General features: G+C 42.3%; 3 protein-coding genes across 4 annotated transcripts in view; all 3 read left to right on the forward strand.

Annotated features, from left to right (window-relative positions):
• fam117aa (family with sequence similarity 117 member Aa) overlaps positions 1–5,496 on the forward strand; it is a 9,636-nt gene extending 4,140 nt beyond the window's left edge. The window contains exons 3-8 of one of the 2 annotated variants that reach the window (XM_061089559.1): positions 1,439–1,534; positions 1,715–1,831; positions 2,189–2,305; positions 2,665–2,890; positions 2,998–3,172; positions 3,858–5,496. In XM_061089559.1, the coding sequence (XP_060945542.1) occupies positions 1,439–1,534; positions 1,715–1,831; positions 2,189–2,305; positions 2,665–2,890; positions 2,998–3,172; positions 3,858–4,071 (945 nt within the window). In that variant the 3' untranslated portion in view covers positions 4,072–5,496. The remainder of the gene's footprint in view (positions 1–1,438; positions 1,535–1,714; positions 1,832–2,188; positions 2,306–2,664; positions 2,891–2,997; positions 3,173–3,857) is intronic. The other variant, XM_061089560.1, reaches the window with a different exon arrangement.
• Positions 5,497–5,959: 463 nt separating this feature from the next.
• On the forward strand, positions 5,960–13,717 carry slc35b1 (solute carrier family 35 member B1). The gene is made up of 9 exons (XM_061089707.1): positions 5,960–6,486; positions 7,217–7,320; positions 7,664–7,794; positions 7,883–7,913; positions 9,397–9,557; positions 9,701–9,827; positions 11,365–11,471; positions 12,459–12,612; positions 13,032–13,717. Exons 1-9 carry the CDS (start codon positions 6,362–6,364, stop codon positions 13,082–13,084), a joined length of 993 nt encoding a protein of 330 aa, XP_060945690.1. The 5' UTR covers positions 5,960–6,361; the 3' UTR covers positions 13,085–13,717.
• A 1,328-nt stretch (positions 13,718–15,045) lies between these two features.
• Positions 15,046–16,702, forward strand: ndufa4a (NDUFA4 mitochondrial complex associated a). Its single transcript, XM_061089691.1, has 4 exons — positions 15,046–15,174; positions 15,736–15,824; positions 15,964–16,024; positions 16,405–16,702. Exons 1-4 carry the CDS (start codon positions 15,133–15,135, stop codon positions 16,459–16,461), a joined length of 249 nt encoding a protein of 82 aa, XP_060945674.1. The 5' UTR covers positions 15,046–15,132; the 3' UTR covers positions 16,462–16,702.
• The last annotated feature ends 1,728 nt before the right edge of the window (positions 16,703–18,430 follow it).

An 18,430-nucleotide genomic window follows, 5' to 3' on the forward strand; every position in this document is an offset into this window, starting at 1 on the left:
TGGCAAAGTTAATTAACCAACATGAATGAGAATTGGTATCGGAGGAAAGTCGGAATCACCTACATTAGTCGCTTTTATCCTGTCTGTTCAAAATTCTACGACAATCCATCCAATATTAGTTAAGAAATAAAATATTTTCACTTTCAGATCTTTAAATATTTTTCTGGTTTTATGTGTTTAAGTTGAACATCTTTACATTTTCCACCACTCGTAGCACAAACCAAGCAGTTGGAAGATTTGACCTTGGCCTACTTCATAAAAACTCAAAATAGAACTATAGATGAATAGATAATAAAGATCTAACTTATGTGCAGCTCTTATTATTGATGTTGTGTCCACATTGCAAGCAGGCCGTGTGAACGTTAACAAATTGCCAAAGTTGGAAACATTAGCCATGCAGACCAAATGCTCTGCTACCTTTGAATCTTTTTATAGACTTGTGTCCCGTGATACCCTGGTCATGTTTTGGGGAGGGTGGGGTTGTTGGTGCTGGATGATGGGGGGGGGTGGTGGCAGCTGTAACACTACACCGTCGTCACTGTGCGACTGACTCGTGCTGCGTTCTGACTCATTTAGCCCGGCTGCGATGGACTTGGGTACGAGTCGCCTGGACAGTGTAGAGGATGGGGTTGATGTTTCCGTGCGGGAAGCCACTGCACCAGAAAGATTTCTCTGAGTTGTTGGGGGGGCCGCGTGAAAGAGCAGGTTGCGTTTCTGGGGACGTAGAGCTGTGACGTAGCCCCAGAGCCAAACGATTGAGCGTAATGCAAGCTGGCTGATGAATGTCATGGACACCGGTGAGTGGAGGCTCAGATTGTTTTCAGGCGTGTGAAGCAGTTGACTCTGAGGAGGCGGCGGAGGCACCAGAAACTGCTGAGTGTCTGCTCCCGTTTGGTCAACTCAGGATGAACTTCCAGCCGCCTGCACCCAACCAGCAACCTGCAGCGGCCAACCAGACTCCCACTGGTAGAAGATCAAGAGTGCATGTGAAGAAATCGGTACAGACACATGAGTGACTGTAGGAAGTTGTAGAATAGTGACGTGCAAAACAAGTGCACAAGAAAGTTGTTGGGTGTTTGTGTTTTTCCTCTACAGAATACCTGTACGTGTGGTAACGTGTTGATTGTTGATAGTTGCACTGTGTTTATGGTCTGCGCAGTGATGCGGTTTGGATGTTTTCTCGTGTGTTTGTGGAAGTGGAGCTGTTTTTCCAGCTCAGAGTGGTTTTCCTGTTGCCTTCCTCTGTACAGCTGTTGTGTGGCAGGTGTGCAACAGCAGCTGTGAGGCTCCACTTCACTGCTCTAGTGTTTACTGGAGCTCAGTGAGTTGAACAGGAAAATGAAAGAGTTCCTTCCATAAAATGATTGTTTCTGCCATGGCTCTCGTAAGGTTCGATTGACAAAACTAACCGCATTCTTCACAATGTCCTTTTTTAAAGACTCCAAGTTCCTGGGCAGAGGAGAGCCAGGGAAGGAGAAGTGCTGGCGGACACAAGCGCTCAGCGTCGTGGGGAAGTGCGGAACACTTGAGAGAGGTGAGTGTTTCGGTCCATAACTGCAGCAGCTTTGTTTCTCACTCGCTCTCAGGCCTCTTCACTCTGCAGCCCTCCCACTAGCAGCATGAAACCCTAACAGCCCCAGAGGGGGAAAGGAGTAACCTCTCCCTTTTCTGAATGAATCCTCTAGTTTCGTTTCCCTCTCCACTCTGCCCTCAGGTGGCCAAGCTGAGGCACCAGTTGCAGAAGCGCTCTCGCCATGCCCCTCCCTCAGCGGCGGGGCACGGGCTCCCCCACCCCCCCGCACCAGCAGGTCATGCAGCAGGCGTCGCTCAGGTAGCTGCTCTTTTTCCCTTTTGAGGATGTGCGAGTTAAAGAAACACAGGACACACATTTTCAAAATTGCCACAGATGCCTAAATGGCTGTCACAGGCAGACCAGGCCGAGCCCCTTAGCGACAGGGATATAAAAAAACACTGGTGCTTTTCTTAGGATCGGCTGTCATCAAAGCTCCTGTGTTACAGCCGTTAGGTCACACAGAGACTATTTACGACCAGAATATCCTATCGTAACATTCCAACACTATAGACGTATGGAACTGACTCTTTTGGAGAAGACACATAAGACACGCGTAAGTGCACAGTCACATCTAAATATCGTCTACATTGTTGCTGTATTCTGTGTGTTCTTCAGGCCACGCCCCTGATGCCACTGAACAGACTCGCCCCACGACTGAGATGCAGCGTCGAAGGTCTCAACCTGGAGCTGGAAGACGTGTTTGGGTCTGAGAAACCGGACGATGAACTTGAGGTTGGCTCACTGAAATATGCCTACAACACATATTTTAAATACCTAATAATTATACCTCTCTGCCAAGGCCCAACAGCCCCCTGAAGTTCAGTACAGCTGCACCAAATTTCACACAATCCTATATCAGTCCCCTCTATGTGCCTGATCTTTCTCCATCAAATTCCATGAGTTTTTTCCTATGAAATTTGTGAAATTGTTGAATTCTTGCAATGTTAAAGAAAGTTAATTAAATCTTCTCCCCGATCTGGATTCGCACAAAAATGTTAATTGGTTATTCTCTGACTCATCCTGAATTTCTCACTTATCGAGCACCTCCATTTCCTTCCCTCACTCTTTGATTTTGTTTCCCTTTTAAAAAGGTTTTGGACATCCCAGACGGCCACAGGGCTCCTGTCCCGGCCCAGAGGTGCAGCAGTGGCTCTCAGAGCGAGCCCTCCCCCGGGCCCCTGGACTCCTCTCTCCTGTCTCCCTGTCAGTCCCCCTGTCCTCTCCATCCATCTCTTCTCTCGCCTTCAACGTCCCCTCAAACCTTGAACACGTTGCTTTTATCACCCTCACAGTCTCCCTGTCCCATCGGAGAGCCAGGTAAGACAACTCTGTGATTTTATATTTATTTTTTATATTCTTTCAAATTCAGTTTTTCTGTTTGAGGAGTTATTACTAAATGTATTTGGATATTTCTGACCCTACAGAGGAGGTGGACAGTGAGTCTCTGTGTCCCTCTCCATCTTCAATGCTTCCTTCATTTGCACTGGATCCTCCTCAGCTGCGGCCCTGTTCCTCTTCCCCTCAGCCCAGTAAAACCTACTGCTTCCAGCGCGAGCCACCTGAAGGCTGTGAGCGAGTTCGAGTGTGCGAGGAGGCCATGTAAGCATCATGTGTAGATCGTGTTAGCATAACTGGAAAGCGTTGCACTTGTATGTGAACAAAGTAATTTGTGAACAAAATGGGGAGAATTAAGAGAGAAGTTCAAATCGCTTGGCTGTGTAAAGCGGGTCTACCCATAGATTAGATGTCTCGTTCGACGGAGCCGGATGTCACCACATGGCGGCCATCTTGCCAGAGATTGCTCGCTCACCCATAACATTGTGTTGGTAGAGGTAAATAACCATAACTTGCTCAATTTTCAACCGATTTTGAAACGGTCTGGTTTGTTATGAACGTCAGAGATGTAGATATGACACTGCATACTTATGAATAATTATGTTATTTTCTAAAAAATAACTTAATTGAAATGTAAAAATGTAATAATTTATGCAGTGTCATAACTATATCTCTGACGTTTATAACAAACCAGACCGTTTCAAAATCGGTTGAAAATTGAGCAAGTTATGGTTATTTACCTCTACCAACACAATGTTATGGGTGAGCGAGCAACCTCTGGCAAGATGGCCGCCATGTGGTGACGTCCGGCTCCGTTGGCCGGCAACGCAGACGAGACATCTAGTCTTTATATATATCTATGGGTCTACCTCCTTGATTTTCTGTTTTAGATTGTGACAGAAGTTGTCAGCTGGAATCTGAAACATCTTGTCTGTCTCCTCTCCTCCAGGTCTGCTTGTCTGGATGAGCCCCTCCTCTGGCCGTCCTGCCCTGACCCAAACAAAGTGAACTTTACTCCCCACGGAGGCTCTGCTTTCTGCCCCGTCAGTCTCCTGAAGCCCCTCCTGCCCTCCATGGACCTCCTCTTCCGGGGCTTGTCGGTGTCTCCGGTCACCGGCTGCCCGGGACAAGCGTCTCCTACCAGGCACCTCGGCATGCAGTAGGTGCACATCTGAGGAGATCATCTCAGGACTAAAGCACACTATACAGCGGGGACCTGGAGAAACTGGATGTGCTTTACATGAAATCACTTGGCTCATCACTGGTGTTACAGGATCACTGTGATCAATAGAAGAGACTTTGAGACCATGATACTTCTGGCTGCTTTAATGATTATTTCCAACTACAGGATGTTTGGATTCAGCTGATGTTTTCTTCATAGGCAGTTGATTTGTTTTGTAAAACAGTTTTCTCCTATGTGGGCTGAGGATTAGACTGCAGGCCTTCAGCTCTGGAAATGTTGGCAAATGCTAGAAACATTTTTAGGAACACAGAGGCTTTTTCCTTTTTTCTTTTTTGTTATGTGCAAACAGCTCAGACAAAGACTACAGTCTGCTGGGAGGATTTTTAATACCAACATGAGTGAATCCAGAGACAAGAAGCCACGCTCAGCTCACGTGTTGACATGAGTATTACTTCCCATGTGTTTGGCCTATAGTTTACGGTGGCCTACTTTTCTACAAATGTATTTGTAGCAAGATTTATATTTTTGTATCTTTGTAATGAACTTATGTGGCTGGTGAAGCTGTTTTTGTTCACTGAGGAAACTGACTTCTGTACGTTGGTGCTTTGTAAGCAGGATATGAGCTTTACTCAGAGATGTTCTGAGACCGTTTTTCCCTTCCTAATGCCGAATCTGATACCCGGACATTACCTATCAGCCCATACAGAATACCATCCCATACCAGTGCATTTAATAGAATAACAACTTACATAATGCACCTGTCCCCCTCCTCGAAACTGAAGTCTTGCATATGTTGCATGTTGCCATTTTACTTGCCATGTGAAATATTGCCAAATTGTTGAAATTTCAGCCGGCTCTGACAAATGCTAAGTAGAACAGTTTAATCTGGGTGAAACTAATGGTAACTGCACAAAAAGAGTGATGGGAACTTAGGTTTGCGTACTTGACAATACTCAAACTGGTAATTCTGGTTGTATCAGAGGCCTTTCTGATGCTGGAACATCTCTAGCTTTACTTGCCTCTGTGGCCATTGTTCTAAATTGTTGCAACCTCTATAATATTAAGAGTGGGTGACACTGATATTTTGTTTGGTCTCAGTGGTTGGACCTTGTGGCGCAATATTAAATTCCCTGTTTGATATATGTTCAAATAGATAAAACACTGTCTTTGTCAGCATCGTCTTATGCAACACTGATTCTTAATACTGAACTTACAGTAAAAACATAATAGAATAATCTGGTGCATTAAACAATTTGTATTATAAGTCAGCTCGGAGTTTTCTCAAACTTGATTATTGCACCTATTTCTTTTTTTTGTACCCTTTTCAGGGTGATACCAGCTCAGAATGTTTTGTGTGCTTTTGCTTTTGTTCAGAAAATAAAATATATTTTTTTGGACATTCAAATATTTTCTATAACACTTTAGTTATTGTTTCTTTGTCTTGTTGTCATTTTCGCCTTTGACACGTGGATTTGTGGTTTTTAAATCTAAGCACCGCCTTTCCCTTCTTCTTCACCCAAACTCTGCCCTCTGATTGGCCGAGGGCGAATCTCCAGCGCCTAATATGGACCAATGCATTCAATCCACATCCTAAGACGACAAAAAGGAACGCGACATATTCAAGGAAGGTCCTCACATATTTTCATATTAGTCCTTAAAAATGCCATATCATAAAGCACAATTAAAGCCTCATGTTTGACAAAAATACTTTGTACTTCTTATCGTGTATCTGACACTGGCTTCACGAAGTCACAGTACACACACAGTAATGCGTGTGAGTTCACGGTTGAATGATTGCTGAATGTAACGGGTCAGGCTTCACTGAGGCCACCCTCGGGGTCCTTTCACAAAGCCTATTACCTTACGCGACTTCCTCTTTTTTTTATCACTAAATATAAGTTTGATTTCTGAATGGAGACGCGGCCTGACATCCTCTGACAGTCCGTGGTGAGGGAGGGAGTCACACGCTGCTGATGTTACATGTGTCCCGGAGCAGAGAGTCTGCTGCTCAGAGGCAGGACGAGTCCAAATAAACTATAATGACTTGAAACCTCCAGAAATCTAGAGCTTCGGACAAAACACTCCCTGTGCAGCAGAGAACTTGGTGGTGACATTCATCAGAAAACCACCCGGCTTCTAAAAGCTATCGGAGCTAATAGGGAAAACAAAACAAGCGCTCTATTTCCGGGTTCGCGACACTGGCTATAGTGGAGCGGGGCGGCGGGGGAGCAGCGGTGTCGGTTTCCATACCCGGGCCGGCGGAGGACAGCATGGCGGCGGGGAAGGGAGCGGGGAAGCCCGCCTCGCTGTGGGACAACATGCGGATACGCTTCATCGTCTGCTTCATCGGAGTGTTCGTGTGTTACTTTTATTACGGAATCTTACAAGAGACCATGTGAGTAACGGTTCCACCTCGAACTCACAAATCAATTCACAAATCTGCCAATGTAACGGATTTAGATTGTAATTCGAAAGTGGGCGACATTCTCTAATTGATGCTTTTAAATGTGATGCAGCTGAAGCATTTAAAGACGTCAGTCCTCTCTACATCATGGAATATCTATTGTACTGTATGAACAAAACAAGCATTACCTTTCCTAGCTTGATCAATACATCACATGCAATATCTATTTTACTGTAAGGACCAAACAAGCTTTTCCCTTCCTGTCTTGATCAATACAACTTTAATAATCAGAAATCATATCTGTGGTTATTCTCTGAACTGTGAGTGTGGCTAACTTCACTGCATGACAACTACTGGGGGAAGACCTGCATGGTATGTTGGCCCCAAGTCACGAAAGGGGACAGGTCAGGTTTCAAACTGGTTAGTCTGGGAGTAAACAGCCTTTTCACAACCGGAACAATTGACACATGTTAATTATTTTCATGTAATTGCACTGAGGCCATAGGCTACAACTGAAAACAGACACTAAGCAAGACACCACCCTGAGTAAATGTCACCACTACCCTGTCAGTTGTAATTCAATGCATCACAGCCTTTTCACTGCTCGGGGTCTGAATCTATCCACCCCTCATGTCATTGGGGGCAGTGAAGGGTTCAATTTCAGAGTCGTTGTCAGAGAATTGCCAACCTCAACACAATGTTGTTTCTCTGACTTCTCCAGCACCCGAGGCGATTATGGTGAAGGAGAACAGAAGGAGAAGTTCATTTTCGCGAGGACATTGGTCTTCATCCAGTGCATCATCAATTCGCTGTTTGCTAAGATCTGTGAGTATGTACTGTACAAGGGAGACAAACGCTCATTAGAATGAAGTTAACCCCTGTCAAGGCCCAACAGTCTCTTAAATTCAACCAAGGTGCAACCACATTGCACACACTCATCGATCTCCTTTCCACCAAGATCCACCAGGTGTTCCCTGGGATATCCATGAGAATGTTGAAACACACCATATCTCTCAATTTTGAAGAAGAAAGTTTACTGACCCATACCACATCCTCCCATCAAGCTTAGTCATTATCTGTTGTGTAATTTTTGCGTAATCTTTCTTACAAACAAACAGACGGATAAGATGATGTCTTTTATTCAACCCATGTTTCTCTTTTTCATTAGTGATCCAGGTTTTTGAGCCTTCAAAACAAGATCACACCGAGAACTGGCTCTATATACTGTGTTCCCTGTCTTATCTGGGAGCCATGGTGTCCAGTAACTCTGCCCTTCAGTATGTTAACTATCCCACACAGGTGAGTCTGCTTTTTGGGGGGAAAGTTAATTTAATTTTGGGGGATTTTGTATCGGTATTTCTTGGCACTCATCTTTTTCTTGTGATAGGTATTGGGAAAATCCTGCAAGCCCATACCAGGTAAATATGATACTATCACTTTGGGTTACATCTTGCATTCTAACTGTTTACCTGTACCAACATATCACCTCCTGTCACCTAAACAATGTGCTATTAAATTAATATCTAGGCTTGTGTTTATGTTTTGTGAAGGAAGAAAATAATTTGCGTTCAGTAGAACACATACCTTCACCAAGGCCCAACTGTCTCCTCATGGAAACACATTCATATTCACCAGATCCATGGATTTTTCTATGCAATTAACACACGTGCTTTCTAACAATGTTAAGAAAGTGAAAACAATTATTGCTTCTGACCCCTGAACAGGATCCACATCAAAATGTCCTGCTACCTTACAGACTTAAAAACAAACGCAAAGAAAAACATAACCTCTTTGGTTGAGGTAATCATTATTATGGAAGTTTTCTGGAAGCTGGTCGAAGGAGAACTCCGGCAGCAGCTGATGTTTTATGCAGAAGGTTTTAATGTAGACTTGATGCATCAAGGAGATCAGAAGGTGGAACAATATTCAAACTCTAACAGAATAACATGAGCAGCTGACAACCCAACGTCTGAAGATGTCGCCCAAAGCCTCCCAGTATATCTTCCTCTACTTGTCACCCATTCTAATAGCACATCCATGAATGGCTAGAATTGCTGTCACTCTCTATGTTACATGTTTGTGTTTGCATCTTATTGGACAGTTAAGCCTTAATAGGCATTCCCAAATCACATTGTGTCCTTATGACTTGCCACTGGTGATTTATGCGCAAAAGGGTTAAAGGTGATGCCTCTCTGTATGGAGCATCTGAGTTAGATATGAAAGTCCCTCAACGTAGACATAGTGTACTGTCAGTTGGTTCTTTATCTATAACCTGCCCTTGGGTACTGATTAGAGTGAACGAAGCAGGCCCCATTCTCCCAATGGTGTACAGATATAATGTGTAATATACATTATATACATAATAAATTGTGGCATATATAGTAATGTTTGAGGATGGTCAGACATTCTTCAACAATAATGAAAAAGCATTTCTTCTTGAGGCGTTTTCCTTTCCTCTGTCATAAATGACAATCTAGAGATAAACGGTGTCATTCTGTACAAATTGTACTTTTGACATGCTTGTTTGTTCCTGCTAACTCAGCAGACACTGCAAATATCAGGCTTCTCCATTATGTTTCAATATTGACTTCCATAATGTACAAAGTTAAGTAGCTGTGTGTCGATGGCACTTGACACACAATAAATGACCTGGGACACACAGAGTAAACAGATTATTTTCACAGCACACAGTTGTTGCTGGGCAGAGTATGTTCTGTTTGTACATGACGGTTATCTCTTATTATACTCACACGCATGCCTTTTTTCCCCCCCCCACTATCCATATGTTCCACTCTCAGGCCTGACATTGTATCCAGGCTAAGATTAGCTCACACCACATGTATGTAACATTAGTATGCACAGCTTAAAGTGATCAGTCATGTTGGTGTTGTGTTGTTTCAGTGATGATCCTTGGGGTTACGATACTGAGGAAGAAGTACCCGCTGGCTAAGTACCTGTGTGTGCTGCTGATCGTGAGCGGCGTCGCTCTGTTCCTCTACAAACCCAACAAGAGCTCAGCTGTGGCAGATGATCACGCGTTTGGCTTTGGAGAGATTCTGCTTGTGAGACCACATGGCTTTATAGTGCACGCATTTCACTCCTAACACATTTACTGTTCAGATCTATCCTCGTCCTCTCACTGTATCCACGACTACTGTGACATTTCCATGACATTTGTCTCATGGCGTGTTTTTGTGCGTCATAGCTGGTCTCATTGACATTGGACGGTTTGACCGGTGTGGCCCAGGACCACATGAGGTCTCGCTTCCAGTCGAGTGCCAACCACATGATGCTGAACATCAACATGTGGTCCACTCTGGTGCTGGGACTAGGTGAGTAAGCCCAAGTGTCTCTCCGTCAAACTCTAGTGTGACTTATGTGCGAGTTAGAATCCGGAGCATGTGGTGTTTTATTCCAACCAAACCAGGCTAATCTGACTGACAGCCAGAGAGGAAAAAACTTATGAGCAAATTCACCTTGGTGGGATTCAGTGCAGAATTAAACACAAGCACTGGTGCAATACACATGTCGCTGCAGAGCTTCCCCTTTGGAAAAAAGAGAGCATGTGTTGCTTTACCGATTCTGTATGAATGAACCTATAAAATGATGAAACAAAAAATAATTAAACCAATGCAGAGGGTATTCACATTTCACCGGTGTGGTAACGGCATAATACTACATTCTGCCAAGTTGTAACCACGTCGTATCCGTCCAGAGGTTTTTGTGTAATCGTGCTAACTAACAAATAAACAAACGCAGATGAAAACATAACCTCCTTGGTGGAGGTAGATATAGTTCAGTGTCTTATTTTATCACTATGCTGGGAAACTTTTCCACTCAGCAAACTACAACTTGTATTTAGGTATTAACAGCAGAGTTATAACCTGGCTGTCTGAGTGATGTGGTTTATTTTCAGAAGATGAAATTATTAGTTAGTGTTGATTTTATAACATCACAATAAATCCTTACAAAAGCTCCCGGGACCAATAACTGCTATGTAACTAATGACAATTCGAATAATAAGTGAAGGACCCAGACAAAAAGCAATCACCGCTGCGTTAGAGGCTCTTGAAGAAAAGGTGAACACTTCTCTCAGGAGGAAAAACTCAATTAATTCAGTCAAGGCAAAGTTTTGAGCATTATCTTTATAGATAAGAAATTCTGAACCTCAAAGACCTCGGGTCTATATGGAGGCTGCTATAATATGCCTGAGATTAAGGCACATAAAACAAATGTGATATAATGAGGGGCTGTCTGAGGTTAGGCACTAATGGGCTGTGTGATAAAGATCAAAAGGTCAAAGCCAATATGAAAACGGAGGGACTTCTATCATTCTTAAAACAAAATAATTGGCTGTTATCTGCCAGTGTGTTTCCATCCCGCCTGAAAGTCTGCTCCCCACTTTCATAGGTCGTATCCCATTAAACAAAATACACTTTTTGTTTTTTAGGAAGTCTCAGATTCAGTTTGAGGTTTTATTAAACTACTTGCAAAAGGTCTTAAGTTTTACTCTGTGAAATCTGCCCATAGTCAGGTGCTCTCCTGCTGCCTTTATTATTATCTGCACTTCACAGCTTTGAAGTGTATCTCCCAAGATATAAAGGTTCTTATTACTACTCCCATGATTCCATGACACCCCCACACCAAAGCTTCATCTAACTGCTATTACTGTAGTAGGCCACATGGTGGTGCCATGTGGCCACATTATAAGTTATAAACACTGGTTTGAATTTCTCAGCACATCAGTGTCAAGGACAGGGCGACCACGAAGCAACCAAAACAGAGGAGACTGAGTTATGTTTTTAAAATTACATTAATGGTATTTTCTTCTCCTTCTCCCGCTGCTTTTTTCTTCCTCTCTGCTCTCAGCTGTGTTGTGGACCGGGGAGATCTGGGATTTCCTGAGTTTCACTGAACGTCACCCCAGCATCTTCTACAGTATTCTCCTGTTTGGACTCACCAGTGCTTTAGGGCAGGTGGGTGGAAAATCTGAAGTTGTCAGACATTTTTTTTTTATCTGTGTATTAGGCCATTAGGTCTGAAAAGCTGTTTTCTCCGGAGTTCAGTGCATGTCTTAGAGCAGCTTATGGCGGTTTTCAGGAAAAAATCCCCAAAGCCAAATTTCTGGGCATTTCCGGGTGTTTGCTGGTCCTATAAGACGAACACGGCAGGAGACTCGGTCAGACGTGTTCACAACAATTGACACCGGCATCAGCCCTTACTACAAAAAGCTCTTGTATCTAATCCTTCCAAGTTGACATCTTTGTCGGCGTCATCTAAATGTATGGCTCCTCTTTCATCCTGAGAAATGTGTATTTTCCTCCTGTATTCTCCCTTGGGCTCACTCTGACAGTTTACAAGGTTACTGGAGGAAAAAGTTATGGAAAAATCAACTGGCTTGAACATTTGAGTTCTCACCTACACCCCTCTCAGGAAAAATTAATGGCATTTATTCATTGCATGTCTAAAAGCAGCTTATATATTAACTAGCCAAGTTTTGCACACAGATCACACTCGTATCATTTAACGTAAGCGATCATTTAACATCTGTTTCTAGGATGGCTGTAATGACCTTTCTGATAAGGTAGACAGCCCTAACAAACAACATCTGTGTCTCATGCTCAGTTAGTCTCTCTCTGTGATACATGTGTAATTGTTATCTATTGTCTGTGTCATGTGAGGACATCTGGGTTTCAATGCATCTGCAAGGAAAGCCTTCAGAGGTGGGTGGTAGTACACGCTGTTAACTTGTATTGCTCATCACTCTCATCCCCAATCCACTGGCCATAAATAAACCGCTTCTGCATAAGACATCTGGGTCTCCCCAACCTATTTCCAGCAGCCCGCTAGATTAATTTTTCATTATAGATGTGGTGGGTGTAGTTGTAAGGGGAAATCCAGTCAGACCAGCTTCTTCACATTGTGTATGCAAACTACAATCCTTTTTTTAAATCCTTTTCCAGACCTTCATCTTTATGACGGTGGTGTACTTCGGGCCTCTGACCTGCTCCCTCGTCACCACCACGAGGAAGTTCTTCACAATCCTTGGCTCCGTTATTCTGTTCGGCAACATCATGTCTACTCTGCAGTGGGCCGGCACCATCCTAGTTTTCCTCGGTGAGAATAAACACCTGATTCCCTCTCGTCTGCACACAAACAATCCCACGTTTTTCTCATTAATTCAGTGTAGCACTATAAAAATGGTGGGAGATTTTAATGTTATCAATTACTTGCAGAAATGAGGCTGATTCCATCAAGAACTGTAGCAAGAGATAGTTACTGTATGTCTTTATTGTAAGAAACTATTCGGTCCATTTGGGGATTATTCAAGCTTTCCACGCAAACTATTGGGTTGACTGGTAAATTATGTACTGAGAATAGGGAAGCCAGTAAATGTGATGCCGACACAGAGAAGATGCCAGTGCTTGTATTTTTTTATGTTTTAACTTGATTTATTATTCTGTTGGTGTAAGGGGTGTTTAACTGCCAAGACTTTTCTTTGCTCCTGAATAACATCTTCCGTTGTGTCACCTTAGGTCTCGGATTTGATGCTAAATTTGGCAAGGGCCCAAGGAAGACGACACACTAAAACATCTGGAACGCAGAGAGAGACCGAAACATTGCAAAAGAAATGCAAACACTTAAGAGCCAGTATCTTTATTTTCTAAAGACATGCTGTATAGGCAAACTGTGCCTATGATATGTTCAAGTACTACAACGGTTTTTTAACATTAACTGTATTTAAAAGTCGTCTTAGTTTTCACTCCCATATTTCTGTTCTGTTGATTATACTGTAAAGAAAGTTTAACTAGGGATCAAGTTCTGACTGAGCTACCATGAGCACTTAACATTGTGTTTGCACCACCAGCTACGACGGTTTTGTGGAAGAATTTGGACTGGCTGACAGTTGCTCCATTGAGACAAATCTTTTAATGTTTCTGAAACCAGCTCGCCTCCCTCGAATGGAAGTTGAACCAAACAAAGCCTAAGAATTTCAGCATTTAACTTACCACCATATAAGGGTTGATTTACAAATTGTTGCTTGATTATCACATCCTGTTTATTTCTTGGCAAACAATTAGCCAAGTTCCATGCAATTTATAAATAATGAACGATTGTACGCGGCCTGTTGTGTTACGTCCAATCTTACTATTGAATTGTTTTTACTTTTATTTTCTACAAGTGGAAAATCACTTGCCATAAAAGGAATATTGTGATATGATTTCGTGGTCCTTTTCTTGTTATTCCACCGACTTTACTTCATTGTTTCACACCAGTGAGCATCCTTAGGATAAAATAAGGAACTAACATCCATCTTAATACTATATCTTAAACTCTCTTTTAAGTAATCATATCTGGGAAAAGCAACCATATACATTTACTTCAAGACTACTTAATTTTGAGTACAAGTATAACTTGTGTATTTCTATTTGGGTACTTTATGCCTCCACTCTATTGCAGTTCGGAGGGGAAATTTCTTTCCAGTTTATTTATTTGACAACATGAGTTACTTTGCAGGTACAGATTCTTAAGATTTGTAAAACTGCAATATTGTCAAGTAAGCACCATAAAGTAGTTAAGACCTTTACCAGTTTCAACGTTAATGCTTCAATAATTTTAATGTAATAATATATGTTTATCTATAATGGGCCATTGTACATAGTTAATGTAGAAATCAGGAAGAGCTTTATTTTCATCATACTTGGGTACAATTAAATTCTAAGCTCTCTTGTTCACAAAAGCTAAATGCATTTACTTTTGGCACTTGAAGTATATCTTGATGCAAATACAGCTAGTACTTTTGCTGAAGGAAAGTTGTCTGGAAGTATCCTAATGATTTGTTTACTTACTGAGGATTGTTGAATGTATTCCTCTACTGGTGTTGGCTGATAAAACCAACGTATTTAAAATAAAAACATTGAATTTATAAATGCTTATATTTCCCCACGTAGCTATATAACTGGTGGAATAAGATCAGATCTTTTAGACGTGAGAATTAAAAATGATGAAAGGACAGCAGCGCCACCTGCTGCAATATTGAGACAGACAGATCACTCAATGATCCAAGAAACAGGGTCAGTTAAGGTGATCTTATCTCCACAACATTTATTATTAAATCCACCACTTATATATATTATTAAGAACATTTATATAATCTGTACTACAGTAGTAAATAATTACTATAAGTGTAGTAACAGTATATGAAACAGGATCGAATACACACAGTACATTAAATATTCGACACATTAATTAATGAGAAGAATATAGAAAATGTGCAGTATTTGTATTTGGGTGGATTTGGTTTTGTTTTGGGTCGAAAGCAGGTGAATATAGCGACATTAAAAATAACTGCCAGAATAAAATATTTTAAGGAAATACAGGCTTAAAATAAAACGGGCACATTTTGATGAAACCAGTTGAAATAACTCCGCTTTTTTACATATAGTTAGTCAAATATACATGATAAACACCGCATATGAATTAATAAGTGATGTATTTTTTGACAGTCTCGCAGGCACTATTCGAAGCTTCCTACTTTCTTCCCTCGGCCTCTGACGTCAAATAGCGCACGGTGTCGACGCCACTGGTGGTATTACGGTTATTTCTGTACGAACTCGGACTTCTCACGCGTTCAAAATGATCGGCACGGTCCGCAAGCAGCTGAGCAGCCATCCAGCTGTGAGTAAACTCCACTTCTCTCCCTTAAACACTCGGGTTTGAGGCTTTGCTTCTTCAAACATCTGGGAATTCGTCCGGCGAACCTAGCTTAGCCTAGTTAGCATCGGCTAGCTAGTCGCGCTCCGAGTTTGACCGCTCTGACTTTGAGAAATCGTGTAAATCGTTCGGAGATGTTTCGTGTTTACTGTTGGTCTCTCACAGATGTGGATGAATAAACATTTCCCAGACCTCACACGTGTGTTGACTTAAGGCAGTTGATGCTCTGGAGTCAAATCAGGTCACGTTTTGACGGTTGAAGTTTGACCACGGAAGCTCATCTGCGCTGGAACTAGCAGCTACTAGCTTGACTGGGGGTCGTTAGCAAGCGGCAGGAAGCTACAGAAACAACCTGAGTTTTTAACTTATTTAAAGCAGACTGAGTAGATTCAGTTTAATTTCGACCTTGTGTTTTGTGGGTGACCGCAGTGTTGTTAGTGTCTCTCTGTGCTCACTCATACAGAGCTGTGCTGATCTGTCCTGAAGTTTAACAACATCTCTCACCATCATGTGTGTCACTTCCAGCTCATCCCCCTCTTCATCTTCATCGGTGGAGGAGTCGTCATGTCCGCGTCGTACCTGGCTCGTCTGGCTCTGAGAAACCCAGATGTCTGGTAATGACCCTCAACACACATGATCTCATATTTACCTTTTATTCCTGAGTGTTCAGGGATCAGTATGAAGTTGTGTGATGTATAAAAATGTCACACTGTCTCTGCAGATTGTGTTTTTAATGTATTTTGTCCTCTGCAGCTGGGATCGCAAGAACAACCCAGAGCCCTGGAACAAACTGGCCCCCACTTACCAGTACAAGGTGGGTTTCACCTGAAGTCCTGTTTCTGCCGAGTGGTCACTGAAGGAGTAGTTACACACAGGCAGTTATACTTAGGGATCGTAGTATGGATCTTTGCCAGACTTAATGCTGAGCTTTGGATTCTTCCTTCAGTTTGATTAATCGAATTATGTAATCTGGTTAACTCTGCCTTGTGGTAATACATCTGCTGAAGTCATTTACTGGTCACTCTTTAACCACAGCAATAGGAGTTACTACGAGACACTTGATCTCTCCTGTCTTTTGATATAGAATGATTCTCTAACATGTTAGGCATCATGCTGGGCCAAGTCACCTGAACTCTATTCTTATGTGAAATATCTGTGTTTGGCCCTCGAGCTAAAAATTGTTTGTGTTCTCAGTTTTACGCCGTCGGCATTGACTACAGCAAGCTGAAGAAGGAGGGTCCCGATTTCTAAAGAGTCACATCTGCCGGACCAAAGGCACAAAGTTGGGATGATCCACCGCACAGCCCCGTTTTGGACTTTCTCTGGAAACCTTTGGGGATGCAGAGGCTAAACCCGCACAATGATTTCATATTTAACTTCTTCATTGCATCCCATTGGCTTTTTTTGAAATCCTTTCTCTTGTTTGTCACTGTCAGTCGCTCTCAATAAAGCGAATGAGTCTTTTCTCCTTCATACAGAGAAAAGCGCTTCATTTATTGTGGTCTTATTTGTCGGCACTTATGTTTTCAGTGGCCTTGATCCCGAGTCATGTTTTTGTTAATTTGCAAGGTCACAAGTGTGTATTGTGTATTCATTTGCATGGTCCCTCAGCTCACTCTGTTTACAGTCCTGCTCTGCTGTTGCTGTTTGGGTTTTGCTTTCACCTCATTTCACCTTCGTCCTGCCGTAAACCCAACCGCTGGTGACTTGTGTGCCACACTATTCTTGGCTGCTGTCCAGAACCTTATCGGCATGGCATGGGCAGACTTTACCCTGGTCACGAGTGAGCAGAAAGCTCCCTCTGGTGGCAACCTTGAAGCTGCAGAGAAGCGTTAATAGGCTTACTGCTCACCCTGTGCTGCTTCTGCATAGTCTTGGAGGCGCAAAGGAGAAGCTGTAGTCGTATACTTTAAAAGGAAAAGACTGAGATAGAACACATCACTCCCTGCAAAGGTTGACTGCTGTTTGCTTTGAAGCAATAACATGTTCACGTGTAGCACAAGGCGGTGGAGCCAGCACTGTGAGGTGGATATTTGGAGGTGTTTCCCTTTATAGAATGCCATCGCTCTCAGCCAGATGAGTTTGTAAATGTCAACAGGTCGCGCTTTTCCATCTGCAGTTTGGAGAAATGTGGCATGGATGAGCAGCCGACGCAGCACAGGAAAATGTCAAGGAGACCTTCGTATTTGAATAGAAGCCCACGTCTTAATCTTCACCCAGTCGCTCCACTGCTGGAACGTGCTACACGTGTCTTGTTCTTTCTCCTTTTCAGCTGGAGAAATGAAAATTAACTTCTGGCACAGTATGTGACATTGCTTCATTTTTGGAACATTGCGATAATTTCAGCGTGTTCACCCTGAGCACTCAGCCCAGACCAATATAACTACTGGTTCAAACACATTAAAAAAAATGAAAGTAGCACCACAAATGCCATTTCTTTAGATAAGCTCCTTGATTTTTGGATGTAACCTGTGATGTTCAGATGAACGGAGGCTAAATTAAAAGAAGGGGCTGTACAGCAGACACTGGCAGCTGAATGGTTGGTGGGGAAAAAGCAAAAAATACCATGACTACAACCTTAATGCTGCCACTGTTTGGTAAGGTTTTATTAGGCTGTTTTTGTATCAAATGTATTCTCCTAAGAGGGCAAAATAGCCTAAAATATTTCAGGGTTTTTATAAAATATGTTCATCAACTGAAATCACAAACGAACAGTTAAATTTCTAAATAAAGCATCTGATTTGGAAGCTGCAGACATTTACAGTTTTACAGGAAGAGTCTGAACAGTACATTAAGTGCTGAGTGCTGTGAAATAATTTTTACGATATTGACATTTTTTACATCAGTGACTATTAACATGGATGGCAATAAATCAACCTTATTCTGAATAAGACATCTCGATTATGATGTTTACATGCATCGCTAATAAAATACACATTTCCGTTTACAGAATGTAGTCTGACTTCAAGCAGATGGTAACTCCTGCACATTTCTCACAATGCTGTGATATCTCCCAATATGACATCATGTGATCAAGACATATTGTACATGTCTACATAATGTGACTAAAGTCAGAATAGTCCACATGTCTTTATTCAATCCTTGCTTATTGTGAGTGTGACCTTATTCTGGTTGAGGTAATCAGAATATGCTGTCTACAAGACAGTGTATTATTCAGACTATTGTCTTAATCGGTTAATGTTGAAATATTGCTGTCCAT

This window comes from Limanda limanda, chromosome 17, assembly GCF_963576545.1.
Source record: "Limanda limanda chromosome 17, fLimLim1.1, whole genome shotgun sequence".
NCBI lineage: Eukaryota > Metazoa > Chordata > Actinopteri > Pleuronectiformes > Pleuronectidae > Limanda > Limanda limanda.

Coding starts and splice junctions, on each gene's coding strand:
- slc35b1 (XM_061089707.1), top strand. CDS start 6,362: ATGGCGGCGGGGAAGGGAGCGGGGAAGCCCGCCTCGCTGTGGGACAAC. Junction 7,321..7,663: donor TTCGCTGTTTGCTAAGATCT/GTGAGTATGTAC, acceptor CTTTTTCATTAG/TGATCCAGGTTTTTGAGCCT. Junction 9,558..9,700: donor GCTTTGGAGAGATTCTGCTT/GTGAGACCACAT, acceptor TGTGCGTCATAG/CTGGTCTCATTGACATTGGA.
- ndufa4a (XM_061089691.1), top strand. CDS start 15,133: ATGATCGGCACGGTCCGCAAGCAGCTGAGCAGCCATCCAGCT. Junction 15,175..15,735: donor AGCTGAGCAGCCATCCAGCT/GTGAGTAAACTC, acceptor TGTCACTTCCAG/CTCATCCCCCTCTTCATCTT. Junction 15,825..15,963: donor CTGAGAAACCCAGATGTCTG/GTAATGACCCTC, acceptor TGTCCTCTGCAG/CTGGGATCGCAAGAACAACC.